This window comes from Ixodes scapularis, unplaced genomic scaffold (assembly GCF_016920785.2).
Source record: "Ixodes scapularis isolate PalLabHiFi unplaced genomic scaffold, ASM1692078v2 PGA_scaffold12__126_contigs__length_90152505, whole genome shotgun sequence".
NCBI lineage: Eukaryota > Metazoa > Arthropoda > Arachnida > Ixodida > Ixodidae > Ixodes > Ixodes scapularis.
Window position 1 is genome coordinate 28,354,212 of NW_024609838.1, and position 24,150 is coordinate 28,378,361.

The 24,150-nt window shown below is 46.5% G+C and overlaps 1 protein-coding gene across 2 annotated transcripts in view; it reads left to right on the forward strand.

The window, feature by feature from the left end:
• LOC121835356 (structural maintenance of chromosomes protein 2-like) overlaps positions 1 to 24,150 on the forward strand; it is a 46,449-nt gene extending 22,299 nt beyond the window's left edge. For both annotated transcript variants that reach the window (XM_042289484.1, XM_042289485.1), the window contains 9 exons: positions 1,934 to 2,058; positions 8,068 to 8,261; positions 9,524 to 9,667; positions 13,139 to 13,333; positions 15,318 to 15,518; positions 17,458 to 17,583; positions 19,602 to 19,753; positions 20,729 to 20,876; positions 23,792 to 24,150. In XM_042289484.1, the coding sequence (XP_042145418.1) occupies positions 1,934 to 2,058; positions 8,068 to 8,261; positions 9,524 to 9,667; positions 13,139 to 13,333; positions 15,318 to 15,518; positions 17,458 to 17,583; positions 19,602 to 19,753; positions 20,729 to 20,876; positions 23,792 to 23,914 (1,408 nt within the window). In that variant the 3' untranslated portion in view covers positions 23,915 to 24,150. The remainder of the gene's footprint in view (positions 1 to 1,933; positions 2,059 to 8,067; positions 8,262 to 9,523; positions 9,668 to 13,138; positions 13,334 to 15,317; positions 15,519 to 17,457; positions 17,584 to 19,601; positions 19,754 to 20,728; positions 20,877 to 23,791) is intronic.

The window sequence follows — 24,150 nt, forward strand, 5'->3', positions numbered from 1 at the left end:
TTAGTCTGACTTGCTTGAAGTTTCAGGGCATATTCAACACTGTGAATGAGGTTGCCATGCAATGTTTCAAGTTTATTCATTAATCCTTCAAAGAGTTAAATGAAGGTGCGTCAAATAAACGCCACACCCCCTGAGAAAAACTATTGTTTAGAAACGGGATTGATAATGATTGGTTCTTTTGATAGCACATACAATGTAATACATACGTCACGCAGCTGTGGATAGAAATTACAGAATTAACACAATTTTTAATAGAAAATAAACATGTAATAAGATTTTAGTTTTTATGCATGCACTAGGTTGGAGATACTGCAAGTTTTCATAACAAAAGACCATGGAAATGCAGAAAATGACTTCACAGTTGCGTTCCTTACAAAATATCAGTATCGAAACTTCAAGAACTGGCTTCATACATGAATTCATTATCAAACGATAGTTTTCCTGGAGTTAGTGTTGATAACAAAAAGAAACTGATGTAAACATATTTGGAGGTTCAGAAAGGTGTACCGTAGATGGTGAGCCCATGTTGGAAATAATTTATTCCGGAACAAATCGCCCCAGTTACACCAGTGAAACTTTCTAATAACATTTGTCAGATGATCCGTAATCTCATCAGACAACTGGCTAAAAAAGTGGCATAAAAATATTACTTTTTTTTTTTTTTTCCCTCTCTTAGAGGGGCACTCAAATCGATTCCGAGATTGTCCATAGTGATAACTCAATCTACGGGTCTCCGCATACTAAACTAAAACGAAATTACTCGTGGACTGCCAATTTTCCTAGATTGTAACACTTCTCTCTTCCTGTGCCTTGGAGCAATACCAGAGGGGTCGTCAGACGGCATGTTCAAACAATAATTGTTGTATTACGTCTCCTACACCCAAAGATCTTGTGTTTTGCAACGATAGCTGTAATGGGCTCTTCCCACTACTGGCAATGGTGTCCGTTGAAGGTTGGCGATGTAAGGCGTCTGTCGTCGGTGTTGCCAAATCCTTAAAAAAGATTGCCCGCCGCCTGCTGGAATCGATCCTGGGTCCGCTGCGTGCGAAACGAAGGTGTTACCACTGATCTATGCCACATTTTAAAGGAAACTCGAGTGTTTTTCGAGGTCATTATTCTATGGTCATAACTCAATCTACGAGCTCTAAATAACCTAAAAAATCGGAAATTACATTTATCTGCGGCCGATTTGTATATAAAAAAAGAGATAAAAGTTCCTCACACTAATCGTCGGCGGAGAACGACAGATGGCGCTACTGAACCTTGCTGAATATGGTCGAACGACGAAAAATGCCTGACAGCCACTCGCGAACGATGGGTTCCTGCGTGGACGAGCGAGACTGGTCAGCCGCTCGTCCATGCGGGAACCCATCGCTGGCGAGTGGCTGACAGGCGCCGTCCGCCGTTCGACCGTCTTCATCAAGGTGCAGTAGCGCCATCTGTTGTTCTGCGCCGGCGGTGAGTGTTGGGAACTTTGAATTTTGGGGTGTCAGTGCCCCTTGAAAGTAAAATGGAGTATAGTGGAGTTTTCCTTTTATCTGGTGGGCAGCGCTAGTGGTGCTGATGTCAATCTGCTCGTTACATGATCTACACTTCCCTCTGCGGTAATTGCTTTGAGTCTAGTCCTGTGGTTGTCGAGGGAAGTGACAGCTTTCAGGCTAATCGTGCTAGACACTGTAGTACATTGCTACCAAGATGTAGTAAAGATGCAACAGGTCATGAAATTTACTTTTCTTGAACAGAATCATCTGTAGCCCAGAAGACCTGCAACATTTTCTATAATTCGGTTGCTTTGGCAGCTGTAGGTCGTAGGGTCCACTTGGGAGGGCTTTGTGCCATGATCCCTATAGTTGCGCATGTGGAACTAGCCTTGACACTACGTGCGAACGGGCTAATTGCTTTCAAGACCTACATCCTCAAACACCCGCTGCAGATACAACAAGCTCAAGGCCGAGTTTGAGCTGAAGGAGACCGAGCTGGAACAGCTGCGGAGCAGGCTACAACAGAGCACTCACCATCAACTGCTCCAGGAGTTTAATGCCCTGCAGAAATCCATTGGTACGTACAAAAACGGCTTAACTTTTCTTTAATACACATGTTGTGGCCCACCGAAACCATAGGGTGGCACCACCTTGTTTGGGCCTGCGACGGGTTTGGTAGGTAGGGCGCTACCATATTGAATAGGACCTTTTTAATCAGCTCCTCCAGTTCGCGGCCCCCCTTGGTTCCCCTTAAGGCCCTGTCACACTGAGGCAACACGACAGCAACATCAACAAAACACGTTGTCCAACAGTCGGGCAACTTGTTGCTCGCTCCCCGTGTTGTCCGACAAACCTGTCACATCGCGGCAACAGCACGACAACGTGGACGACAACTAAAATGTTGCCTCAGTATGACAGCTTTCGGCAACAAAAACAGCAGTAACTTGTGTTGGACAACGCGTGTTGCCCCGATCGCTGGCTGAGCGAATTTTGGGCCGGCAACACGACAACATAGATAGCTTCGATGGTAGAGCTAGTCCCCTATCAATAAAGTCTTACTCAAATAAAGGCTTGGAAAACGTTATTTAACAATAATTAGGGCTGGCGTGCAGCTAAAATATTTTAATGTTTTTGCTGCGTAGTTACGGAAAGCGATTTTCGAAATGGTCACAGCTACGGTCGTGAACGTTAAGACTGGTTTTGAAACTAGAACTGCCGAGAGACCAGCTCACATTACTGATAGTGAAATAAAATGGCATGCCTACTCACCCGCTAATAAAATATAATAAAAAAAATCCAGAAAACCAAAGATTAAAAAATTGAAGCATAAAACGACCACTCTGATCTTGATTGTTGATTCTTGGAACTTGGAAACAGCCGCTACCAGACACCTGATTTGTTTTCAAAGTACCCAGGACGTTTTGGGAGAATAAAGCGATCATATAGCAGGCGGTAGGCAAGTAGACAGCGTTGAAAAATATTTATTCCACCGATTGTTATGAAGGCCGATCGTGTCGGTGTCGCAGTTTTGAAGCACTGTCAGTTCAGCTCAACACCACGCTGCAAAAGACGCTTTGGGGTACTGCCGGTACTAACTCAATTTTACAGTAGAAATAGGAATTGCATGAAAGAACCGGACAGAAACACTTCATACGGTGGCGTAAATCCCGAACATATATCAGCGATGTCACTTTCCTCGGTTAGGGCTATCTGCTTTGTCAGCGAATGAAGAACATTTCGATAAGATAATAAGAGGAAAATACTCCCCATGTCAAGTTTTCTAATCACAGTCACTGGTTGAAGTCGTACCGTGGTAATTCCCGGTCCTTCGAACGCACTAGCACTTTGTAGAGTCACATTTGCAGCGATTCCTCGCCGCACACGAACGAAGGTAAACAATCAAGATGGCGGAGTGTTCCCCGTGTTGCCCCCGCCGTCAGCGCGGTGTGACAGGGTTGTCTGACAACAGATCGGGCAACACGGTTGCCGGGCGGCAGCAACGTGTTGCCCGACTGTTGTTGTTGCCTCGATGTGACAGGGTCGCCGGCAACACGACTTCCCCGTGTTGCCGGATAGAGTTGTCCAACTGTTGCCTCAGTGTGACAGGGCCTTTAGAGCCACTGAATGAGCTGCGCTTAGAGTATCGGCACTCCGTTCCCCGGCATTCTTGTGGGCGCCGCCATTTTGGCTCGTATGCAGAGCAGACGCAACTGCCGATCGTCATGATTCAAAAGTGCGACTTCCTCAGCATTAGAAGATTCGGTGTTTGGAACCTCATGCAATATTGCTTTGCTCTGTCACGAACTGTTGAAGCATTTGCAGAGAGCGGAAAAGTGTTTCCTGTGGTTTCAGATAAAGCTTCAGATAACTGGCAACCATGATTTTACGACACAAAATGCCCAAGTGTCGTTACTCTGAAGCGTAGCTTATTTAGTTGCACTAGTTCCCCTCATTCTGCAGAGACGACCCAACATTACATTCTAATTCAATGCTAATACAATGACATTTTAATTTTACATTAAATGCTGCCGGGATCAAAATTACAACGAAAGCATGATCTCCACTCGTTGCATGTCTTACTTAGAAGTAGCTGACACAGGTAGCTAGCTTACCATGTGCCCCACGCTGTCGTATCTATAGCTTCTAACAGATAAATTAATTTCATGGCTTACTACAGGGATCACTATAAAGAGTGTCACGCATCTTAACAGCGATAACAGGGAACGTTAAGAAACCAAACGATTGTGGGGGAAACAAGGTTTTCAAGTCTTTTATGCTTTTTCTTTTTAAACCTCGGAACTATTGCAGACACCACTGGGCGCCACAGGATGAGAAGAAACCCTTCTCCTCGTCTGATCTCCGATAAAGATTTTATTTGGGAAATCGGCCACGCACCAATGTAATGTTTGGTTTCTTAAGATGCTTGGAGCCCATACGTTAAAGGGATACTGGACCGAAATTTGGATTTAGCAAAGTAAGGCTGCAGAAGTGTTGAACGGGACGCTACGGACTCCAAAACATCACTCGTATGTCGATATCTCAAATGGACAGCCGTACTTTCGGAAAAGAAGGGCGCAATCAAGCGAGTTCCTTGACGTAACTGTCCTCCGGGAGAATTTGAGAATGAGGAGAAACGGCCTCGCTTCTCTCCTCCTTGCTTCGGTTCACCAGCTTGACGGGACGTAGCGAGGAGGAGAGAGAATGGGGAATCGTGACGTGCCTCGTCTCTTCGGCCTCGTCGGCCGTGTTCAATCGCACACTTCTTTTCCAAAAAATACGGCGATCTGTATGAGTGATATTTTTTGGTTTTGCAGCTTCCCACCTATCCGCCCGGCATTATTTAGTGAGCTCGATATTTCGGTTCAGTATCCCTTTAAGCTATCACCATAAATAGACTATCGCAGGAAGTGGTTTAGCGCCCCTTCTAGAGCCTACGCACTGGAGAAACGAAATTCTGTTAGCCCGGTGACAAGCGAGCAGGCGTCTATTCTCTTCGCACGACTGCAGTGTCGTCTGCATCCCCGTGCATTCACAGCATCCCTACCTGCAGTCCTGTATCTTTCAGTCTTTGGGCAATACAAATGGTGCAAGGCTACAGCATTGCTGCCGACAAAGAATCACATTCAAAGTGCAGACGAAAAAACACTTAAGGGGAGACGTGGGTCGAAAAGTTGCAATTTTCTGAAAAAAGTAACGCGGCACCCGCCATTTCGCATGCGGCGGCAGCCGTCTCCTCCGCTCAATAGTAAAATATGGCTGCTGTGCCCAAAAACCAAGTTCGCCTCCAGGACTACTGTGGAGACGGCCACAGCGATTGCTGTACTTTGGTACAACAAAGGCCATACAGGCTTTGAAAGAGTGCTGGAAGAGATTGGAGTACTTCCTTCTGAAGATTTGGTCATGCATGGTGACCATTGCAATCAAATGCGCATCAAGAAAATGAACACGAAGCAAACAGTGGAAGCCAGGGCACATCGTCGCAGCACAGTGAAGAGGGCCCGGAGTGAGGGAACAACCCGCAAGAGCCAGGAGGGACAAAGTTATTGTGCTGGAGGGTTTTAGAAACTTGTCAGTGCATTTTGCCATTGTGGCCAGATTTTATGCAAATAGAGTGGCATTTCAATGAATAGAAACTTCACAAACTTTCAAACTTGTTTTTCTCATTTTCACGTTTTTTGAAAATTTCACATTTTCCGGGCAGCCTTTTGTGAACTTATAGTTAACCTGTAGTAACGAAATTTGGTACACATGTTCTTCAAGACATGTAGAGGGCTGATATCTAATTGAAACTGAATTTTCTATCAGCATTAGTTGTGAAACTTCTTATTTATTGTTTCAAGGTAGACTGAAAATAATTAGGTACAGAGCACAAACTTTTTTGCATAGTTCTAGTATTTTTGTGCAAAGTTTGGCTAGATATCAGCACTCTGCAATCTCTGAAGGGTCAAATAAGAAACAGCACAATACTTTTCTTGTAAATTTAGAATATCAAAACCTTCCCAGAAAAAGTGCTTTTTTTGCATTTTGTATCTCATAACTCGATAACTATAGTAGCTAGGTGAAAACTAAATACATATTTGAAATCTGCATGAAAAACTACACCAAGGGCTGAATTTTTATGTCTCTAGTTAAAGAAATAAAAAAAAAAAAAGTTGTTTCGGGGAGCGTATGTTGTACGCTGTTGTAACATTCACTGGAACGGACTGTTGTAACATTCACTGGATCCATTATTTCTGCTTTGTAGAGCAGAGGTTCTCGAACTTTGAGAACCTTCATTTGCCGAGCCTGGTAGCCGAGAGACCCTTCCCAGTCTCGGCATCGACGCAATAAGGTGGTACAGAAGCATACAGACCATGTAAACAGTCGTGCGCATGACTAGAAAGTAGGGGTGTGCGAATTCTAGAATATTCGAATCGAATAGCAAGTTCTCGAGCGGGCGAATAGCAAGTTCCCGAGCGAGCGCGGAGCTGACAAAAATGTCGTTTTCTCTCCCGATGTTAGCGCCATGACGTTAGACAGACCATGCAAGAAACACCTCTTGGTCCTACCATTCCACAAAAATCTAATGCACAGGTCAGAAAAAAAAGCAACGAATGCCACAAACTTTATAGCACACAGATTTTGCTCACAATCGTGGCACAATCTACCCTTGAATCACAACTGAAACATCCCGTTTACGCCGCTTCCAGAGAGCAATTGTTCGAAGGCCGGAATCCCGCACCAAGCCTAATTCTTTTCATGAGTAATGCCCCTTGTTTCAAACTAAAGCGCCGATGTAGAGCACACTTGCCACACTCGCAGAAATCGACGACTGGAAGATCACAAAAAGAAAACCATGTTAACCACACCGATGAAACCAGCCGAGTTGTTGCCATTGTCGCCGTCGTTCTGGAACCGCAAGCCGCAAATTCTGATTCGAAACTGAGCGGAAAAATTGTGTATCTAGATTTGATAGGGTTTCCAACCGTTCGATAGCCGCGTTTGAATTACGAAGTCTGAGAAGGTGACGAAAGGACGAAAGCATCGATCGGGTTGATCGTCGCTCTTCCGTTTGCTCGCCTTTTTTCCACGAGACTACACAGCACATGCGCACTTACGACCAATCTGCACTGGAGCAGTCTCCATTGTTTCTTTTCCGTTTGCTCAGTCTTTTAAATCTAGGCTTTCTAAAACAGGATAGATGGACGGAGGAATGGATGCTTAGTGGTAGTTGGACGGTTAGTTGTGCCACCTAACTACATGTTTTTTTTTTTCTTACTTCAGATTATATTGTGTAAGCCTATTTACTCTGATTCAATAGCTATCTGTGTATTTATATAAAATTAAATCCTGGGTGCTTTTTTTCTCCCTTAAATATGAGACCAAATATTGCAAAGTGCCCCTTTTCTGAGATATACAAATTTAAGAAAAAGGACATGTCGCGTTGTTTGGTCGTACTTTTAACAAGAAAAAAAGGCACGTGTGGTTTTACCTTTGGGTTTTTTATGCGTAGGGTAGATAGGTTATGTTTGCGCCATAAAATTGGATCTTTAGTGCCTAATGCCCACCAGCAGCTGCCTTTCTTTTTTTTTTTTTTTTCACCAGAACTTTTTACGTTTTAGCTTTTGTTCCATACAAGATGCATATCTGCACCAGGCGCATACTCTGCACGTATAATAATCTCATTAACAGCACACTTTGAAAAATTCGTGTGAATAAAATCGCTATTCAATATTCTATCCAATATTCGGCTTTTTTTTCTTAATCCAATTCGGTAACTACTGTTCGGTATTCGCACACCCCTACTAGAAAGTGTTCTGCTTCATAATTATGTGTCAAAGAGTTGTCGAACTCTGCTGAAATGGCGCTTAAACTGGCCGAGGAAGTTTGAGAGCTCGGGGAAACTATTCGTTGTAGTCTAGCTGGGGAACCCTTGGGGCTATTCTGGGGAACCTATTTTGTGGGGGAAAAAAGCAGAATGTTGGTTGCATCGAGACATATGCCAGAAGCTATTCACAGCGGTTCTTTCAGAATCCGTAATGTGCAGCGGGTATGTCGAAGTGCGAGGAATGCCCGTGGCGGTTGTCCCACGGTATTTTTCTCGCAGAGGAGTCCAAGGCCAAGCTGGAGAGCTGCAAGGAGGTAGAGAAGAGGGCCACCGCCAAGGTGAAGGACCTGGAGGAGAAGGTGAAGGACTCCAAGAACATCCGGGAGCGGGAACTGAAGGCGGCTGAGCAGCAGATTGCCCAGTGCAAAAAGAGGGCTGACGAGTCTTCAAAGAAGTTCGCCCAGAAGAAGCAGGTGGGGGCCTCTGCAGTTTTCGAAGCCCTTTCAATTCTGCGAGGCGATTTCTTTGGGCGGCAGCTGAGTCCGCCTTGATGCTTAACGTCATGATCGTCCTAGACTAGGTACTGTAAATTTAATTTTTGCAAAGACCTATAGTCCCTGGCTGTGCGAGAACAACAGGGAACAGCTTCTGTCTTCTTGCCTCCAGCGTGAGCTTTCTGCCTTTGACAAAACTTCGACGTCTCGTGCACCTCATGCTCGCAGCCAAAGCGTAATGAAGACGTGGAGTGCGTGGAAGAGGCGAAAAATAGATTGTGCTAATATATCGCCCCCTGGCAACGAATACGCAGCACATCGCTCTAAATCGCAAAATGTTGTGCTGCAAAATATTTTCTAAATCCACACCTCGCCGAATTCGCAAAATATTGAGCACACAACGATAAAGTTGTTTCCTGCTCGCAAAAGAGTACACAAAACTGTCTATGTTCTGCTTCACCTTTCGAAGGACTGCAGCAGATTCTTTGAGTCATCCCGGCCTATTCAGCACCACGAATGTATCGCGCAACTATGCGTGTCGCTGTACCCCTCCCGAATGTCGCGTGACACTCGCGCAGCATTGAAACAACCTCGTTGGGTCGTGGCGTCCCCTGCAGTCTGTCGTAAGATGGAACGGAGTATGCATACTACGGTCTAAGCTCGTTATAACAGACCTTGATTTTAACCAAGATTTCGGTCTGTTGTAAAAGGAGTATGTTGTATGCAGATATGAAGTTGAGTCAATGGGGCATAGAGGAAAACCAACCGAACTTCACAAATCGGTATGTTATATCCAAATGTCTGTTATAACCAGGTCTGTTGTAATGAGCTTACATGGTATCACTGGCAGCATTACTGACAAATGAGAGAGCTGCCAGATTTGTAGTGCCCACTTCAAGGTGGAACAGCAAACTGGACTCTAGCTTTTTGCATATGGTCGACCTTTATCAAGCACTGGAGTGGAGTGTACAACCCTGTTAAAAATTGTGACGCAGTCTCTGCTTTTCAAGCTTACGCCATTTGATGGCACATTTGTAGGAATGCTCTTGCTCATTCAAGTTGTGGAGCTTCAAGAAGTAATAACGCTAAAGATCCGAATGTTTTTTATTCTCAAGTTGCATCTCCACACAGTTGGGAGCACAGTCACTAGGCACCCTTATTCGCATAGTCTCACCCTGTCTTTCACTTTATTGTCTGTTACCAAGCTTGCTCCTGATCAGCATTGCTCTTCGTCCCCATAGGAAGCTGAAGGCCTGCAGCTGGAGATAGAAGAGCTGCAGAAGTGTCTCACTGGTTACAATGCCCAGCTGGAGGTCAGCAACAACACCCTCAAGGATCTGGAACAGGCCCTGGCCAATCATCAGCAGAAGTTGGCAGGCATCAAGGTCTGTCGCGATTGTACGCGTCACACTGCCCTGGAGCTGAGGTCACTGTACGGGGTGGGCGGTAAAGCTGACGTCGCACTGCGACGACATTGCAGTGCCAACTGCTATTTGTTCTTAACTCCAGACTTGATTTGCTAGGGGTGTGGCACTTGGGTTCGATTTTTGTCTAGGTAAGAGAGAGAGCGTTCTCAGTTCCCTGATTGAACACGGCGCCACAGCTTGCACATAATCAACCAATGAGACATTTGGGGCCCTTTCGCAAGTTCAAAATCGGGTAAAATTTTGGCGAGAATGTCTCGTCAACTTCCAAATGGCGATGAAGGTTTCTCGGCCTCCGATGTGCTTTTCCTTGGTACTCCTTCATCCACCACTCAACGTCTGCTTGTGTACGGCAGCAAAACAACTTGAGGTTTGTAAAAGAAGCACAAGTTCTCAGTGGCTTCCAGAGAGAAAATAGCAGACGATGTCAATTTTGGACTGCATCCAATCCCACTTCGCCGCGGCGCTCGGTCCGTTAGCAGCTGACATACAATGTTTTCTTTTATTTTCGTAAGCTAATGACTCTTTGTAGCAGACAATCCACATTCTGCACTCGCATGAACAGATAGCTGTCTACGAATGCTACTTTGGTACAATTTGTTGCTACTTTGGGACCACTTTCGACGCATGGGTTGCATAAAAGGACGGTAAACACACCAGTCGAAGACGCGTTCCTGGCACTGTAAGCTTCGGATTCACAAAATATTGCTATTATAATGTAGGCTAAAGGTTCAGCTAGCACTAGTGCTCAGCTCCAAATTGAAGGATTATTTTGTTATAGATAGCTTGAGACATTTCTCAGTCGTGTAAATGAAAATATCGGTCAGGTAATTTCTTTTTTTTTTTTCTTTCGAATCAATGGCCTTAAGCATTGTGAGAAAATAGCTTTATACATGCATTTATGTACACTGTCCAACACTGTTAGTGCAAATGCTGGGAAGTTACAGTGCTCACTGTTTGAAAAATTGCTGTAACTAAAGCAATTGCACTTTTACAACAATAATAAAGGCACTTACTTATTCACTACAACTTAAGTAAGAAAAGTGATTCCTGTTACTCTCCGGCAAAGAAACAAAATGCACGCGCATTTCCCATAGGAAGAAACAGTTGCGTCTGCTCATTTTGAAACTGGAAGTTCTGTAGACACTAGCGTTAGTTGAACTCTAGTTTACATTAAAAGTAGCTGTGGTGATGGCGTGAGAGTTGGTAAATTTTGACTAAAGCTGCGATCACACTGCCAATGTATAAAAGACATGCTGCAGACATTGTCGGAGGCGTGTTTCCTTGTACGGCGATCCTGTCGCATTCGTCGTATATAAACTCTGCAGACATGTTAGAACATGCTCCAGGCACGTCCACAGATGATCCTGGCCTCGAATCCGCAACGAACACAGTGTCTCTTGTGCGATGTCTGCAGTGCAACCTTCAAGGGCAACTCCTGCCCAGGGGGGTAAAGGTGGGTGAGGAGGAGTGGCAAATCCCGTGCGCCGACATCCTGGGTCCCGAGTGAACGAACGCAAAAGAGAGCGACAGAACACAAGAGAAAGAAAGCAACGTTGCCATGGTAACGCGAAGAGTGAAAACTCTTAGCAATATAAACAGTGATGATTTAACGTTCTAAACTAAATTATGAGCTATTCTAACGCTTATAAAAAGCAATAAGCTCATTACGCTGCATTAACTTCCCTTCTGTCGAAATCTCGGAAATCTGGTCGTTGCGCAGTTTCGTATTCCTCAACCGCGCCCAGCCGCGCCCCACTGGCGAAGCCGGGTATATGGTTTAGTTTAGCGTTAACGCGAGGCCGTACATCTGCGCGCTTTTCAAAAAGAAAGCTTCGAAAGGAACGTGAATATCTTTCCACCGGTAAGTTCGTGAATTGTTGAAGTTCACGAAACTGCTCTGATGATGTAACCGTGTTTGGGACCCAGAAGGTCTGCCTGCATGATCCGCCGCTTGCGGCAGCCAGAATGTATGGGAAAATGGCGGACCTTTTCCTCTAGAGTTAGTATGTATGATCTCTATGCTCCTGCCAAAACTCAAAATGAAATAAATTACTAGTATTGCTGCAGTGACACAAAATATGACCCCAGCCAAAAAATTACGTCCGGGGGACGCCGCATTCTCAACTAATGCCGATGATAAAAATGCGACCCGCCACGAGCCGCTGCTCCTTAACGGGCGGCCAGCGGGTTGCCGATTGCTAAAGCAACATTGGGCGGTGACGTCTGTATCATTATTTTTTTTCCTCCGGTCCGGGCGTTGCGCGGAGTGCACTTCTTTGAGCCGCTACCATTGCTACTTCGGCTTGTGATTGGCGTGTTTAGCCGTTGCTTTTATCTGTAGCCTGTGTAGCTTCAGTATCGCCTTTTGTTTATTTGCTTGTGAGGGCTCCAAGACTCGTTTTAGCGAGCAACTCGGTGCGCCCAAGACTGCCTAGCTGTTCCTCGAAAGACGCAGAGTACAACTTGTAGCGCTGTGGGCTGCTCACACAACCCGCTGCACAACCCGGAGGTCCTTTTCCACAAGTTTCCAACGGACCGGAAATTGGAGAAGGTGTGGGTGAACGCTATTTGACGAGTGGACTTTGGACTTCGGCTTTTGCGCACCCGAGGAAAAAAGAACGAAAGAAACGGACATGTACAGCCCAGCACACATGTGTTCGGGCGCCGCTGACCATGCCGGAGAGTCTCAAAGCTTTGTGTCTGGGACTGACCTGCAGTGCGAAAGCGAGAGGGCCCCCAGTACTGTACGTCAGTACTGTACGTCAGCGCGGCGTAGAGCAACGCCGCTCCATCCACAGAGCCCCGATGACAATTTAGGCCTAGTCACAAGTACAGAAGACCGCACTCGCGGAGACAGCCGCCGAGTAAGGCACCGAACAAGTTCACTCGTTTTCCAGTAGCTAGCTTTTGGGTATACAAGCGACGAATACGGCATCACACGCACGGCGGCCGCCGCCGAGTACGGCACCGAACGAGTTCACGGGTTTTCCAGTCACTAGCTTTTGGGTATACGTGCTAACTCTTGCTACATATGCTGGATAACTACCACGTATACAGAATTAAAACAAAATCGGCTTACCTCCTATCTTTAGACGGCTAGTGCAACAGAGGTAGGTGCCGCTCGGCCTGCATACACATTGAACGAGAATAATCCTGATGTCACATTCACATAGCGGCTGATTTCCAGTGTTGCCGGGGCCTCGAGCGGCTAGTTTCGGTTTTGTTGGCCGTGCCCCAAACAAAACTTTAAGGCGTCGGTATCTTTAAAACTACGAACAACAACGAGAAAAAAATTGCACCTTGCAATTCAGGGACGCTGACTATGCTAAAAACGGTCATAATCCGAAAATCTAAAGTATGGACTGGAGTTGCCCTTTAAGAAAATGTTTGGGTTGAGCCGGCTGGAGGCTGAATGGGACACATATGCAGGAGCAAGTGTCCAAGGCGAACGAGGACCTGAAGGCCCAGAAGGAGAAGTTGAAGGCGGCCAGCCGAGAGATCGGGGCCAAGTACACAGAGCGGGACGGCCTGCAGAAAAAGGCCGACGACCTCAAACTGAAGATTCAGCAGTGGGAGCACGACATCAGCAAGGTCCAAAAGGAGGCCGAGGATGCCCGGCGCAAGGTACGTGTCTTGCCGGCGTGCTCCCAGAGCCGGACGTTTTGCCGCTCGGGGTTTACAATGGTGGCCGTTCCTGGCAAAGTCTTGCGGCCGATTTGGTGTGTACGGTGTGGCCCGCTAAATTTGGCGAGGAATCGCAGCGCGACACCGCTTGACGCTGTGACCACGCAAAGCGTTTCCCCATCTTTGGCGGGGGAAATTGTGACATTGTCTTTTTGCGTTGACGCATGGGGCGTTTCCCGCCTCACGCTGTCACTCCTTTCCTTCAACAACTAGAAAATGCACACTCCTCTCTGAAATTCGCCACCTACCTTTCTTGACCTCACCATCTCTGGCGACAGCAGCCACTTTAAAACGTCTGTTCATTACAAGCCTAACGACCTGCACAGCTACCTTCACTACTCTTCTTGCCGCCCCAAGTGCCAAATCAACTCCATCCTGTTTTCACAATTTCTCTGCATTCGACGCTTTTGCAGAGACAACGATTCCCACAATGAAGCCCTTTTTGTCTCCACACTTTTTCTGAACCGGGGACACCTTCGCCCCATTCTCGACTAGGCATTAGGCCGCATTTCCCATTCCGACGCGCTTTTGTCTCCACTCAGACCCAAAAATCAACCCTCTTGTTCTGACATGCCACCCTTTCCTCCTTAAATTCGCCCATCAGCTTCTTCCTGCCACCGGCTGCCTCCACCCTTCCAAACACGTTTCAGAAGTCCCGACTCTAGCCTACCACCGCCCCCCAAAAATTTCTGATCTCTCTTGGTGAAAAGCTGTCTTCCGTCTGCCACCCCCAAATTCCCCACACAAAAATTGCCCGGTACCATGCCATGCAAGCATGTCGCTACCTCTCCCTAACTTCAAACACAAAATTTCTGACAACCACGCCTGCAAATCTGCTAACATCACTTATGTAATTTCCTGCACCTCATGCCCCGATACTTTTTATATTAAAAAAAACGATCGCAAGCTCTATGAATGTGTGAGATCACCACCGCCTTGTGACCCTGAAGCTCCCTAACAAACTATTCTAACCTATCCACGCATGTTTCCAACCACTTCTCCAAATAAGGTCACAGTGAAGTCAATATGCGTGTCTGCTTCATTAAATCTGGCTTTCCCAGCTCCCGCTCCCACAAAAAAGAAAACTGATCTTTATTTTCTGCGCTGAATTCCCTAACAGGTTGAACAATAGACTCGTCTTCGGCTACAAATACATCCACTCTTTCCTCTGAAGTTCCCTTTCCCACACTCCTTCGTTCCCCCGGCCTTCCCCGTCCCTGTCAATCTTGACCCTCACGGCATTTCTTCCCGGCCCTCATTTGCACATACATTCGTCGTTCTGCTCTGGTGCCTTTCTAATTTTATTTTTGTTGTCTTCTGGTGTCATGTTGCGACAGCTCTCGCTTTCCCCTTGGCTTCCCTTAGTTTCTCCATAGTCTGACGAAGGGCATGTGCCCAAAACATTGCTTGTTTCCTTTCCCCTCCTTTTTGCATGTCTTATCTCTCGCACTTTTAGTTTTTGTTCCCATCTTTACATGCCAGCAGCACCCCACCCTTGAACTTCGCATGACATTTTTTTGCTTGAATTTTTCATTAGTTTTGATTTTTATGACAGGTTCCAAAAGGGGTCCATGCAAAAAGCTGAGAAGCCTGACGAGACACTGGGATATTGCGACTAACGACACTACACGTCACTTAACACTTACGTCGCGTAAAGCGTTCCGCACTTAATTTAGCAGGAAACGTTCTTCGAAGAATTTAGCGGGAGGAATTGTGACATCACGTATCACTGCGACGTCACGCGACATTTCAATTTCCCCGCTTTCGGCGCTTCATTAATCATGCGTCGTGTGGCGACGTAGTAATCCTCGCACCTTTGCCGAATTTTGAATGGTGGTGGAATAAGATCATGTGGCAGTCTGTCTGTAGCTGAGCGTGCAGGACATGGCAAGGAACCGGGGGATTCTTTTTTTCTCTTCTGTAGCTGGAAGACCTCGTGAAGCATTACGAGTGGATTCCGTCGGAGAAGCAGTACTTTGGCCAGGCCAACACGGAGTACGACTTCACGGTCAACAACCCCGTGGAGGCCGGCCGTCGCATCCAGAAGCTCTCCGAGACCAAGGAGAAGTTGGGCCAGAACGTCAACTCTAGGGCGCAGAACCAGCTGCTCAAAGCCGAAGAGAAGGTACCCGATTCTTCGATTTGACCAGAGATTGATTGAAGACATTGCTCAAACTATAGCACGATGGTTCTCAAATGGGAATCCATGGATCCCTTTAGGGTCCCTGAAGGCCTTCTGGAGTCGCCAAAGCACTTTACTGTCAGTCAAGCCGAGCAGTACATAGCTTGCAAGTGTCGCCATTGCTAGGTACTGATGGTTATTTTTACTTACTGGTTTCTTCAAACTACAACTTCTGCGGTGTGAAGCTAATACGGTGAACCAGACGCTCGCATAAAATGCTGGCCTGGCCGCAAATTATGTCACATGGAAGCTATGTATAAAACCTTGTTGCTTATTAATGCTAACTGTCCCGTAAAGCTAAATAGTCCAAACCACATGTACTGAGTGACTAGGGTTGATTATTATTTGTTTCAGAGCTTCAAAGTTGGTTTGCTGGTTTGCACGGATTTAGTCTTCTTCATATTCCCTTTTGTGATTGTAATAGTTCAATACCCCCCTCTTTCCCACTGGATGGTGTCCCCCATCACCTCTACCAATGCAGGAGGGGGTTCCCGAAACCTTCATTGTTGAGACATTGCAGACCAGGGGCTCTCAAACTTTTTAATATTCGCCTTGAACGGCAGCCGAGTTACCCCCCCCCCCCCCCCCCCTTCTGATCCCAACACTGGTGCAGTGAAGCCGTGCAGAAGCATATAGACCTTGTAAACAATAAGGCATGCATACTAACTAGTTTGGCTGATAGTATGCATCAGTGGGCACCTCGGGCCTGCTAAAATAGTGCTTAAACTGGAGAAACACTTTACTTTAGAGGTAGGGACAGTCGAGAAAATCTGGGGGCTCTGAGAACCCCCCAGGCTACTTTGGGAAACCACTACGTTCCTGGGAACCCAGTTTGAGAACTCATGTTGGAGACCATTACATTGTAGTGGAAAGGTGTTCTTTTTGCTACGTTTTAAACTCTGTGGAATAGTACACCTCTCAGTGTTGAATGACTGCAGAGGAACCCTTAACCTTCTCGACGTTGCCTCGATAAAGTGGTGCAAAAGCCTTCGGACTGCTAAAGGTAATGCATACTGGAGTTCGGGCCAGGCCGCGTAGTACTCGCCGTTCCTGGGCTTGAGACTTGTGTTACAATCCACTGTTGAGGCACCTCCAGTTAGACCAGGCTTCGGCGGGGCCCGGGTCACGGAAGACTGATAGTCAATGGGCTCGGTCGGGTCGCAAAAGGTAGGCCCGTGCAGTGCTCTAATGCACGCATAGTGCTCCGTTTCGCCTTGCGGCGTACCGCAGCCAGTCCTTTGTGTGTGCGCCAAATCTCACTATGGATTGAGTTTGATGGCTCATGGTATCCATTGCAGTACATTGCAGCGTGGTGTAGAAATTGTCTCATGTTTGTGCGAGGCTCGGTTTTTCTGGAGTGGGGTTTCAAGTGGGACAACGCTTGGGTCTCACATTGAGCAACAGTAAGCAAGTAGTACGCAGAAAGGCAGGTGTTTTGTTTGTTTATTTCAGTGGTTCTCAACCATGAATGCTTCGCGGACCCCTTGTAGATCGGCGGTGATGGAGGACCCCATTTGTGGTGAGGGAAAGGGAAACAGGTTAATTATGATTGATTTAATTAATATAACTAAGGGCTGTGTAAAGTAGACTTCTCTTTTTAACAGATACAGGAAAAAACTCGCCCGAAAAACTGGAATGTTTCTTCGCAGTCTGACAAAAGACACCTTCTATCGCCAAGTTTGACTGATGAGGCTAGTCTGCGCGGACCCCTAGGATGCCTTTGCGGGCCCCAAATGGTCTGCGAACCCGCATTCGAGAATTACTGGTTTATTGATTTACTTATTAATGCAAGAGCATTAACTGTCCCATGGAGGGAAGCTGGTGTTATCTGATGTCTGTTTCTCCAGTTACTATGCTATGCTAAGACGTCCGGCCCTTGCAGTATCAAGACCTGAGCAAGAAGAAGCGGACTGTGCTGGCAGACAAGGCTAAGATCATGACCGTCATCAAGGAGCTGGACGAGAAGAAGAGTCTGGCACTGAAGGCTGCCTGGAAGAAAGTGAACAAGGTGAGTCAGCTTCGGAAGATGCATCCTATACTATGTAGTACTCAAAAAGCATATTCTTGTTCTCAATGCCACGAGTGTTGCTCGTGCCGTCCCAGAAATCCCGACTATGGGCCTGGCCTGCCCCCTACAGGTTCTTTTGCCGTCTCTGTTGAATTTTCACAAAGCTATCGTCCCACAGACACAAAAACAAACACTAAAAAACATTCCGAATGTCACGAGCTCTCTGCCATTTCCGATGACGACTCGTACCGCCTCTCTGACGGCTCGCAAACTTTATTTGAATTTGGTAATTTCCACCAAAAATTAAAGAAAACGTTCACTTGGCCTTCAGGTCTTGTTTGTTGCTCTCTATCATTCTGAACGTTTACAAGAGTACCACGCACTGAAACTCTGCTGAATCGACACGTCAGATGGCAAGGAATTAATAGTGGGTCACAACATCTGGAGGTCAAGTGGATGTTTTCTTAAATTTTCGTGTAGATTTAAATAAAGTTTTGCAGAATGTTTTATGGGGGACAAAAATACATTGAGTTAAAGGTTTTGGGAAGGATCTGTCCTTCTCAACATAATTAATAGTTCTGTAGATAATTAATTATGAATTAATTAATCATTATTTTATGCAACTGCTAAAATACATGCCCCCTATTAACCTGAATGCTCTCCCAAACTATAGCAGTGACTTTATTTCAATTGCAGTGAAAGATTTGTGTGATGAGTTGCATAAAAATTAATAAATGCATGAGTAAAAAAGTTTTTTTTTTGTATTGTGTGCCATGTTGAGTTTTTATGCTGTTGCTGCATATTTTTGATGTCACATGTGTTATATGAAACTACATGGGAGAAAGAGGGTGTGGAACTGTTATGCAACTTTTTTTCTTGCTTCATCAATGTACCAGAATAGAAAATAAACCTCTTTGCCCTTTGTTTATCATCGCCGTCAGTTTGCATGTCGGCTTCTCTGGCGGTAGTGGCATTTGGAACGCCGGCTCTTCCAATGCTTCTCAGAATTAAATTCAGAGGAGGAGAGCTTATCATTCGATGGAGAAGCTCTGTAAAGTCAGAGCTGTATATGTAGAGTGTTTGGTCAATGGGAGGCGCGGGCAGAGCCAGGGCGTGCGGCAGACTCGGAAAGAGGGCTTGGCATGCTCTCTTGACCAACCAGAAGCCGAAAAGAATCCCCTAGCGGTGGTAGCGAGAAACAGTTCTGATCGAAGGTCTATGTTCGTATATGGTTTTAATAAGTGCGTAAGAGTGAAGTGTAGTAACTCTTTGTGGTTGAAAATAGGGTGCACGTGTTGTCTTCATCATGATCATGCAGAAAGATGTAAGAAACGAATGTGCCGCTCAACTCTGTTTTGCGCGGACAGAATGTGACCGCTTGGACGGCCGATTCCCGGCCCTCGGCGTTTGCCGTACGGATTATGTCGATCGTTCCGCTAGTCGCACTCTTCCTCCATCATTTTGGATGAGCGTGATTGAAACATCACGTGTACCATATTTTCAGCCATCGAGAGTTACTCCAATGCAGTTATCAGGTTTGTTTCTTGCGACCACTGCCAGGGTATTATTTCCGGCTTCTGGTTGGCCACATTCGACTTCATGAAGACGCCCTGAAACACGCCCAGCCCGCTTTCGGCCAATGGCGCCTCCTCATTTGTCTCCTATACTTCCCAATGAATGGCCAAACTCTCTACATATACGGCTCTGTGTGAAGTAACTCCAGTTAGAAAACTGAAACCGCGAGAGTGTCGCGGAAGCGGACGCACCAAAATGAGACCAAATGGAAGGGAGGTGACAACCTTCTGCCTTCAGTATTTTCATTTGATGCTTCTAAACCTGAACAGCTTGCAGCCACTGTACGTACTTCTGTTGAGATAATTAATAAAAAAACAAAAACTGCTTATTGACTGTTCCTTTATGCTATTCCTTTGAAAACATAAGCCGACCACAAAAAAAAAAAATCTTTCGGGAAAGAAAAACTTTACCGTCGGAGGTTTCATGGGGCACGTCGCACGCAGGACTTTGGGTCCATCTTCAGTACCCTGCTGCCCGGTACAAATGCCAAGCTGGAGCCGCCCGACAACATGGACGTACTGGACGGCCTGGAGGTCAAGGTGGCCTTTGGGGGGGTCTGGAAGGAGTCTCTGCAGGAGCTCAGCGGGGGTCAAAGGTAGCCTCCTTTGCCCTTCCCGAAGGCGGTGCTGGCCAGCCGAGCAATCTCGGCTAGAGCTATTATCCCAATAGGTCAGCCCGTTACCATGGAGGTGGTTTGAGGTTGTGGCCTGGATTTTGCTCATGTGCGCGTGAATGGGAACCCGGCACAGTCTGCTAATCCTACTTACGGACAGTACTCCGACATCAAAGTTCACATTACACTCCATCCTCAAACAAAAGCCGACATGCTTGAGTGAATGGATTGAAGTCGTTAAAGCGGCCAATACATGCCGCCAGCTATCTCATGGGCACGGCAATATCTGGGACCTAAAGAGAGGGGGTAAACACTGGGAGCAGGATGCGGCAAATCCTGGGCGCCGACATTGGCAGTCCCGAGAGAAAGAACAAGAAAGTGGCAGAAGAGCGGAGAAAGAAAGCAAACGAAAGGTTTGGCGTGTTCGTTTTGCTGCGATGAGTTGGAAGTTGCTCGAGCGCTTGTCAGCTTTATTTATTTTTATACACTGCGGGATTCTGGAGTTTTCCACTGGCTAGAAACGAACAAGGTACAGACCTTGCAGGTGATGTTTTCCTGCTTGTTTGTGCATATATTAAGGCGTCGCCGGCGATATGGGCCCATCAGGACTGCCAACTGGGACTGCCAATGTCTGCTTCTATGCCCCGCCGTTCCCAAGGGGCCCCAATGCATGGGACTTTTCCCTCTATGATATTGTATTAATTCTACACACCTAAATGGGGGGGTTACCATTATTGCTTCTAAACCCAGTTTTTGTGCTGCAGCCAAATCTCCCACTCACTGTGGCCCTAGTTCCATCTATTGCAGTCTGTGATGCTTGCATAGATGTGTCGTTAATTGGTCAATTTTAGGTAACTATTTTGATAATTAGTGTTTTTTTGCATTCTCTGACGCCCACCTTATCTAGCAGTTAGTTCCCGATTCGCTAATACGCCCTTTATATATTTTTGCTCCCAGGTCGCTAGTGGCACTGTCGCTGATCCTGTCGCTGCTGCTCTTCAACCCTGCACCAATCTACATCCTGGATGAGGTGGATGCGGCACTGGACCTGTCCCACACGCAGAACATTGGCCAGATGTTGCGCACCCACTTCAGGCAGTCACAGGTGCGAAGCCGGAGTGGAGGGCGTGGCGTCTCAACGCCTACTACAGTCGCATTCGTTAAATTACCTGGGGTCCGATTTTCGTCAATGCGAGAGCAAGTCGTAATTTGGCTCGCAGGGCGAGCGAAGATAGGGTTCGTAGACAGTTTGTCTGCTAATGTGAGCAAAGGATGCGGCTCGTCTGCTACGAAGCATCATTTGCAGACAAAGAAAACAAGAAAACACAGTTTGTCGTCTGCTAGCAGAACGGAAAAACAGTTGATTGTCTGCGACAAACGGAGCACCACGGCAAAGTGAGATAGGACGCAGGCTGAAATTGTGACCTCTGCGATTTCGCATTGGAAGACATTGACATCACTCGCTTCGTTTGCAAGTCTAAAGTTTCTGCTGCCATACGCAAGCTGACATCAACCAGTGGATCCAAGGTCAAACACATCACAGGCCGCAAAAACTGTCTCATTACTCGCGCGTGGCCAAAACGTTCTCAACAAAATTTTGCCCGACTGCGAACCCGCCAAGGAGTCAAATGTCTCGTTGATTGATTGCACGGAAGCTGTGAGCCGAACTGTGGGGCTGTGGGGCAATCAGCGGCTGAGAACACTCGCTCTCTCTTTGACCAAAACCAAACCCTTGGTCTGGAATCTTTTAGTCGAGCTACGGGATAGTGTTTCTTTTGGGACAGATGAAAGTATCAGATGCACCCCGCTGACAATAGGAGTCCGCCCGATTTCTCGGAAAACATAACGGACGGATGTGGGTTCGGAGGAGCCACCGCAAAGAAAGTTGCTGGACATGTGCATGTTTCTGCCCTCGAGATGCTTGCACATGCTTTTGTTTCCTCTCAATCTTGGCCAACAGCGGCGCACGGTTGGCTGCCTCGTCATTGTGCGTTCCCCCCATGCTCTTTGCATTGCCCTTCGATTGGCGCCCTCGCATTCCGACACGCCAGAGACCCGTCTTGGAACTCTCTCGCCGTATACACGAGACCCAGGGGGGTCACATTACATGGAAACCATTGATTCGCCACATAATAGGTGCTACAGTGGAATCTCGTTAATTCAAACTCGCGGATTATTCAAACTAATATGCAGGTCTTGTCCTATCTGTTTCTAGGGAGGAAACTCCCATTAATTCAAACTTTGCATTATTCAAACAATGTTTTGGTCCCCCTCAGGTTCAAATTAACGAGATCCCCTTGTAGTATGTTTGCTTTAAAAACAAATTGTAAACTGTGGTGGAAAATTGCTGAGGCAGAAATCGCCAAAATTTCCAAGCAAGCAAGTAGTTAATTTAATCTAAAGACAGGACGTGAACTTCAGCGTGGGGTTTCACTTGTCCCGCCCTTTGCGGGAGCTTCCTTCCTTCAATGATGTTCCGACGTCTCGCGAGCCTCGAGCGCACATGTGCAGCCAAAGATCGACAAAGGGCCATGAAGGCGTGCTGGAGGCTGGGCATGCTCTAAAGGACTATTCACACATGCAACACAGCTTTACCTTAGCGCCGTTAGCCGGGACTGTAAATAATAGCGGTATGGCGCGGCATCAGTGCCGAGCTCCATTCAAGTCTTTGCTGCATCAGTTCTGTTTGTATGTTCTGTTTCGGCTAAACGGGCAACTCTGGTCATTTCCGAGAAATTTGAGTTAATGGTTGATTATATATCCTAGAGTAGTAATAAATTTAACAATTTTGTTGAGAATGTTTTCATGGCCCTTTGTCGTGTAAACATTAAATTTACACTATTTTTAACAGTGTAAATTTAATAGTGTAAAAATGTTACACAAAGTGTAACATTTTTCATGCAGTCTTCATTTAGAACTTACCACAGAGCGAAACCAAAACCTTGCGTGTGATGGGCAACATCGCCGCTGTGTTGTCACTTACACGCTCTAACCACGTGGTACAAATCGCGACGTCACGTACCAGGCAGTCGGGCGTGGCGCGAGGGCAAAAGTGTCGTCTGTTACGATCGGCAGTCCGCTACACCCGACGACGCCTGCACTACCGCGGTCGCAGCTTGCGTTTTAGTGTAGAAAAAGGCAAGCTTTCCCAAGGGTTTGTTTCTAAAACATCACTAGAAAGTGAAGTCTGGGAAACCACACATAAATGTGTTGCGACGGGTTTGTAGAACCATGCCGTGCTCAACGTCGCAAACTGGCTCTCCCGCACGGGGCAGACGCTGCCGCCGATGACGCATGCTCGCACGGGAGCAGACAAGTGCGTGCGCCTTCCGCGAATTACGTGGCCAGCGATGAGAGCACTGCTAGCACCACCTGTAGGCTTTGCTTGAAAAAGTACAAAACGAGCAGACATACCCCCCGGAGCGATTTGTGCATGACGTAGGTAGCACAGGGAGGGCTATGTTGGTGCAGCGGTATCGACTTCACTGATGGCTACAGCGCACCTCACTTGCTAGGATTAACAGATTTGGGGAATTTTGTGCAGCTCGAACTTTGTTTGCCAGTTTCATCAGCTTTTAGGTGGAATTGGATTGAAATATTTGGCGTGTGAGCTCTTCAGGCGACGCTAGAGACGCTAAAATTCTGGCATATAAGCCACAAATATTAAGTCTCAATAGTTTCATACTGAAACTATAGTTTTCCTAAAGTGAATTATATGCCAAAAAGTGCAATGGAGAAAAACATGCTCAAAGTGCTCCAACCTCTGCCTTTTCTCTAGCATCGGTGGACCAAACATAATTTATAAAAATTAACTATGCAGTGTAAACTAATGAAACCTTCTGGGAATACTCTCTAGATGTTAGCTGATGTAAATATGGCATTTTTCAAAACCGACCTTTTTTGCAGAAATTGAAACGAAGTATGTTGGTTTAGCGCTGTGCAGTAGCGTGAATCCGGGGAGTCCTGCCGTTTCTTCCTGTCAGTGGTTGTGCACTCATTCGTTCTCTCTGCGTTCCTCAGTTCATCGTGGTGTCGCTGAAGGAGGGCATGTTCAACAACGCCAACGTGCTCTTCCGTACCAAGTGCGTCAACGGGATGTCGTCCGTCACGCGAACAGCCCAGCGCCTCGAGTTGGACAAGTGATGCACATCATCACTGTCATCCTCATCATCATCCTCCGTTTCTTTCTTACATAACCTCTGTACATTGCATTTCATTGACCAGGACAGATCAGTTTTTTTAGGTACCTTTTCTTGCTATAATACTTCCATGTTTTATATCCAGTCTTTCCAGTTGCATTTTTTCTGTCTTTATTCTTTTATATGTGCATGGCCATCTCTTTTTCAAGGTTTAAATAAAAGTGAACTATCTTTGTCCAA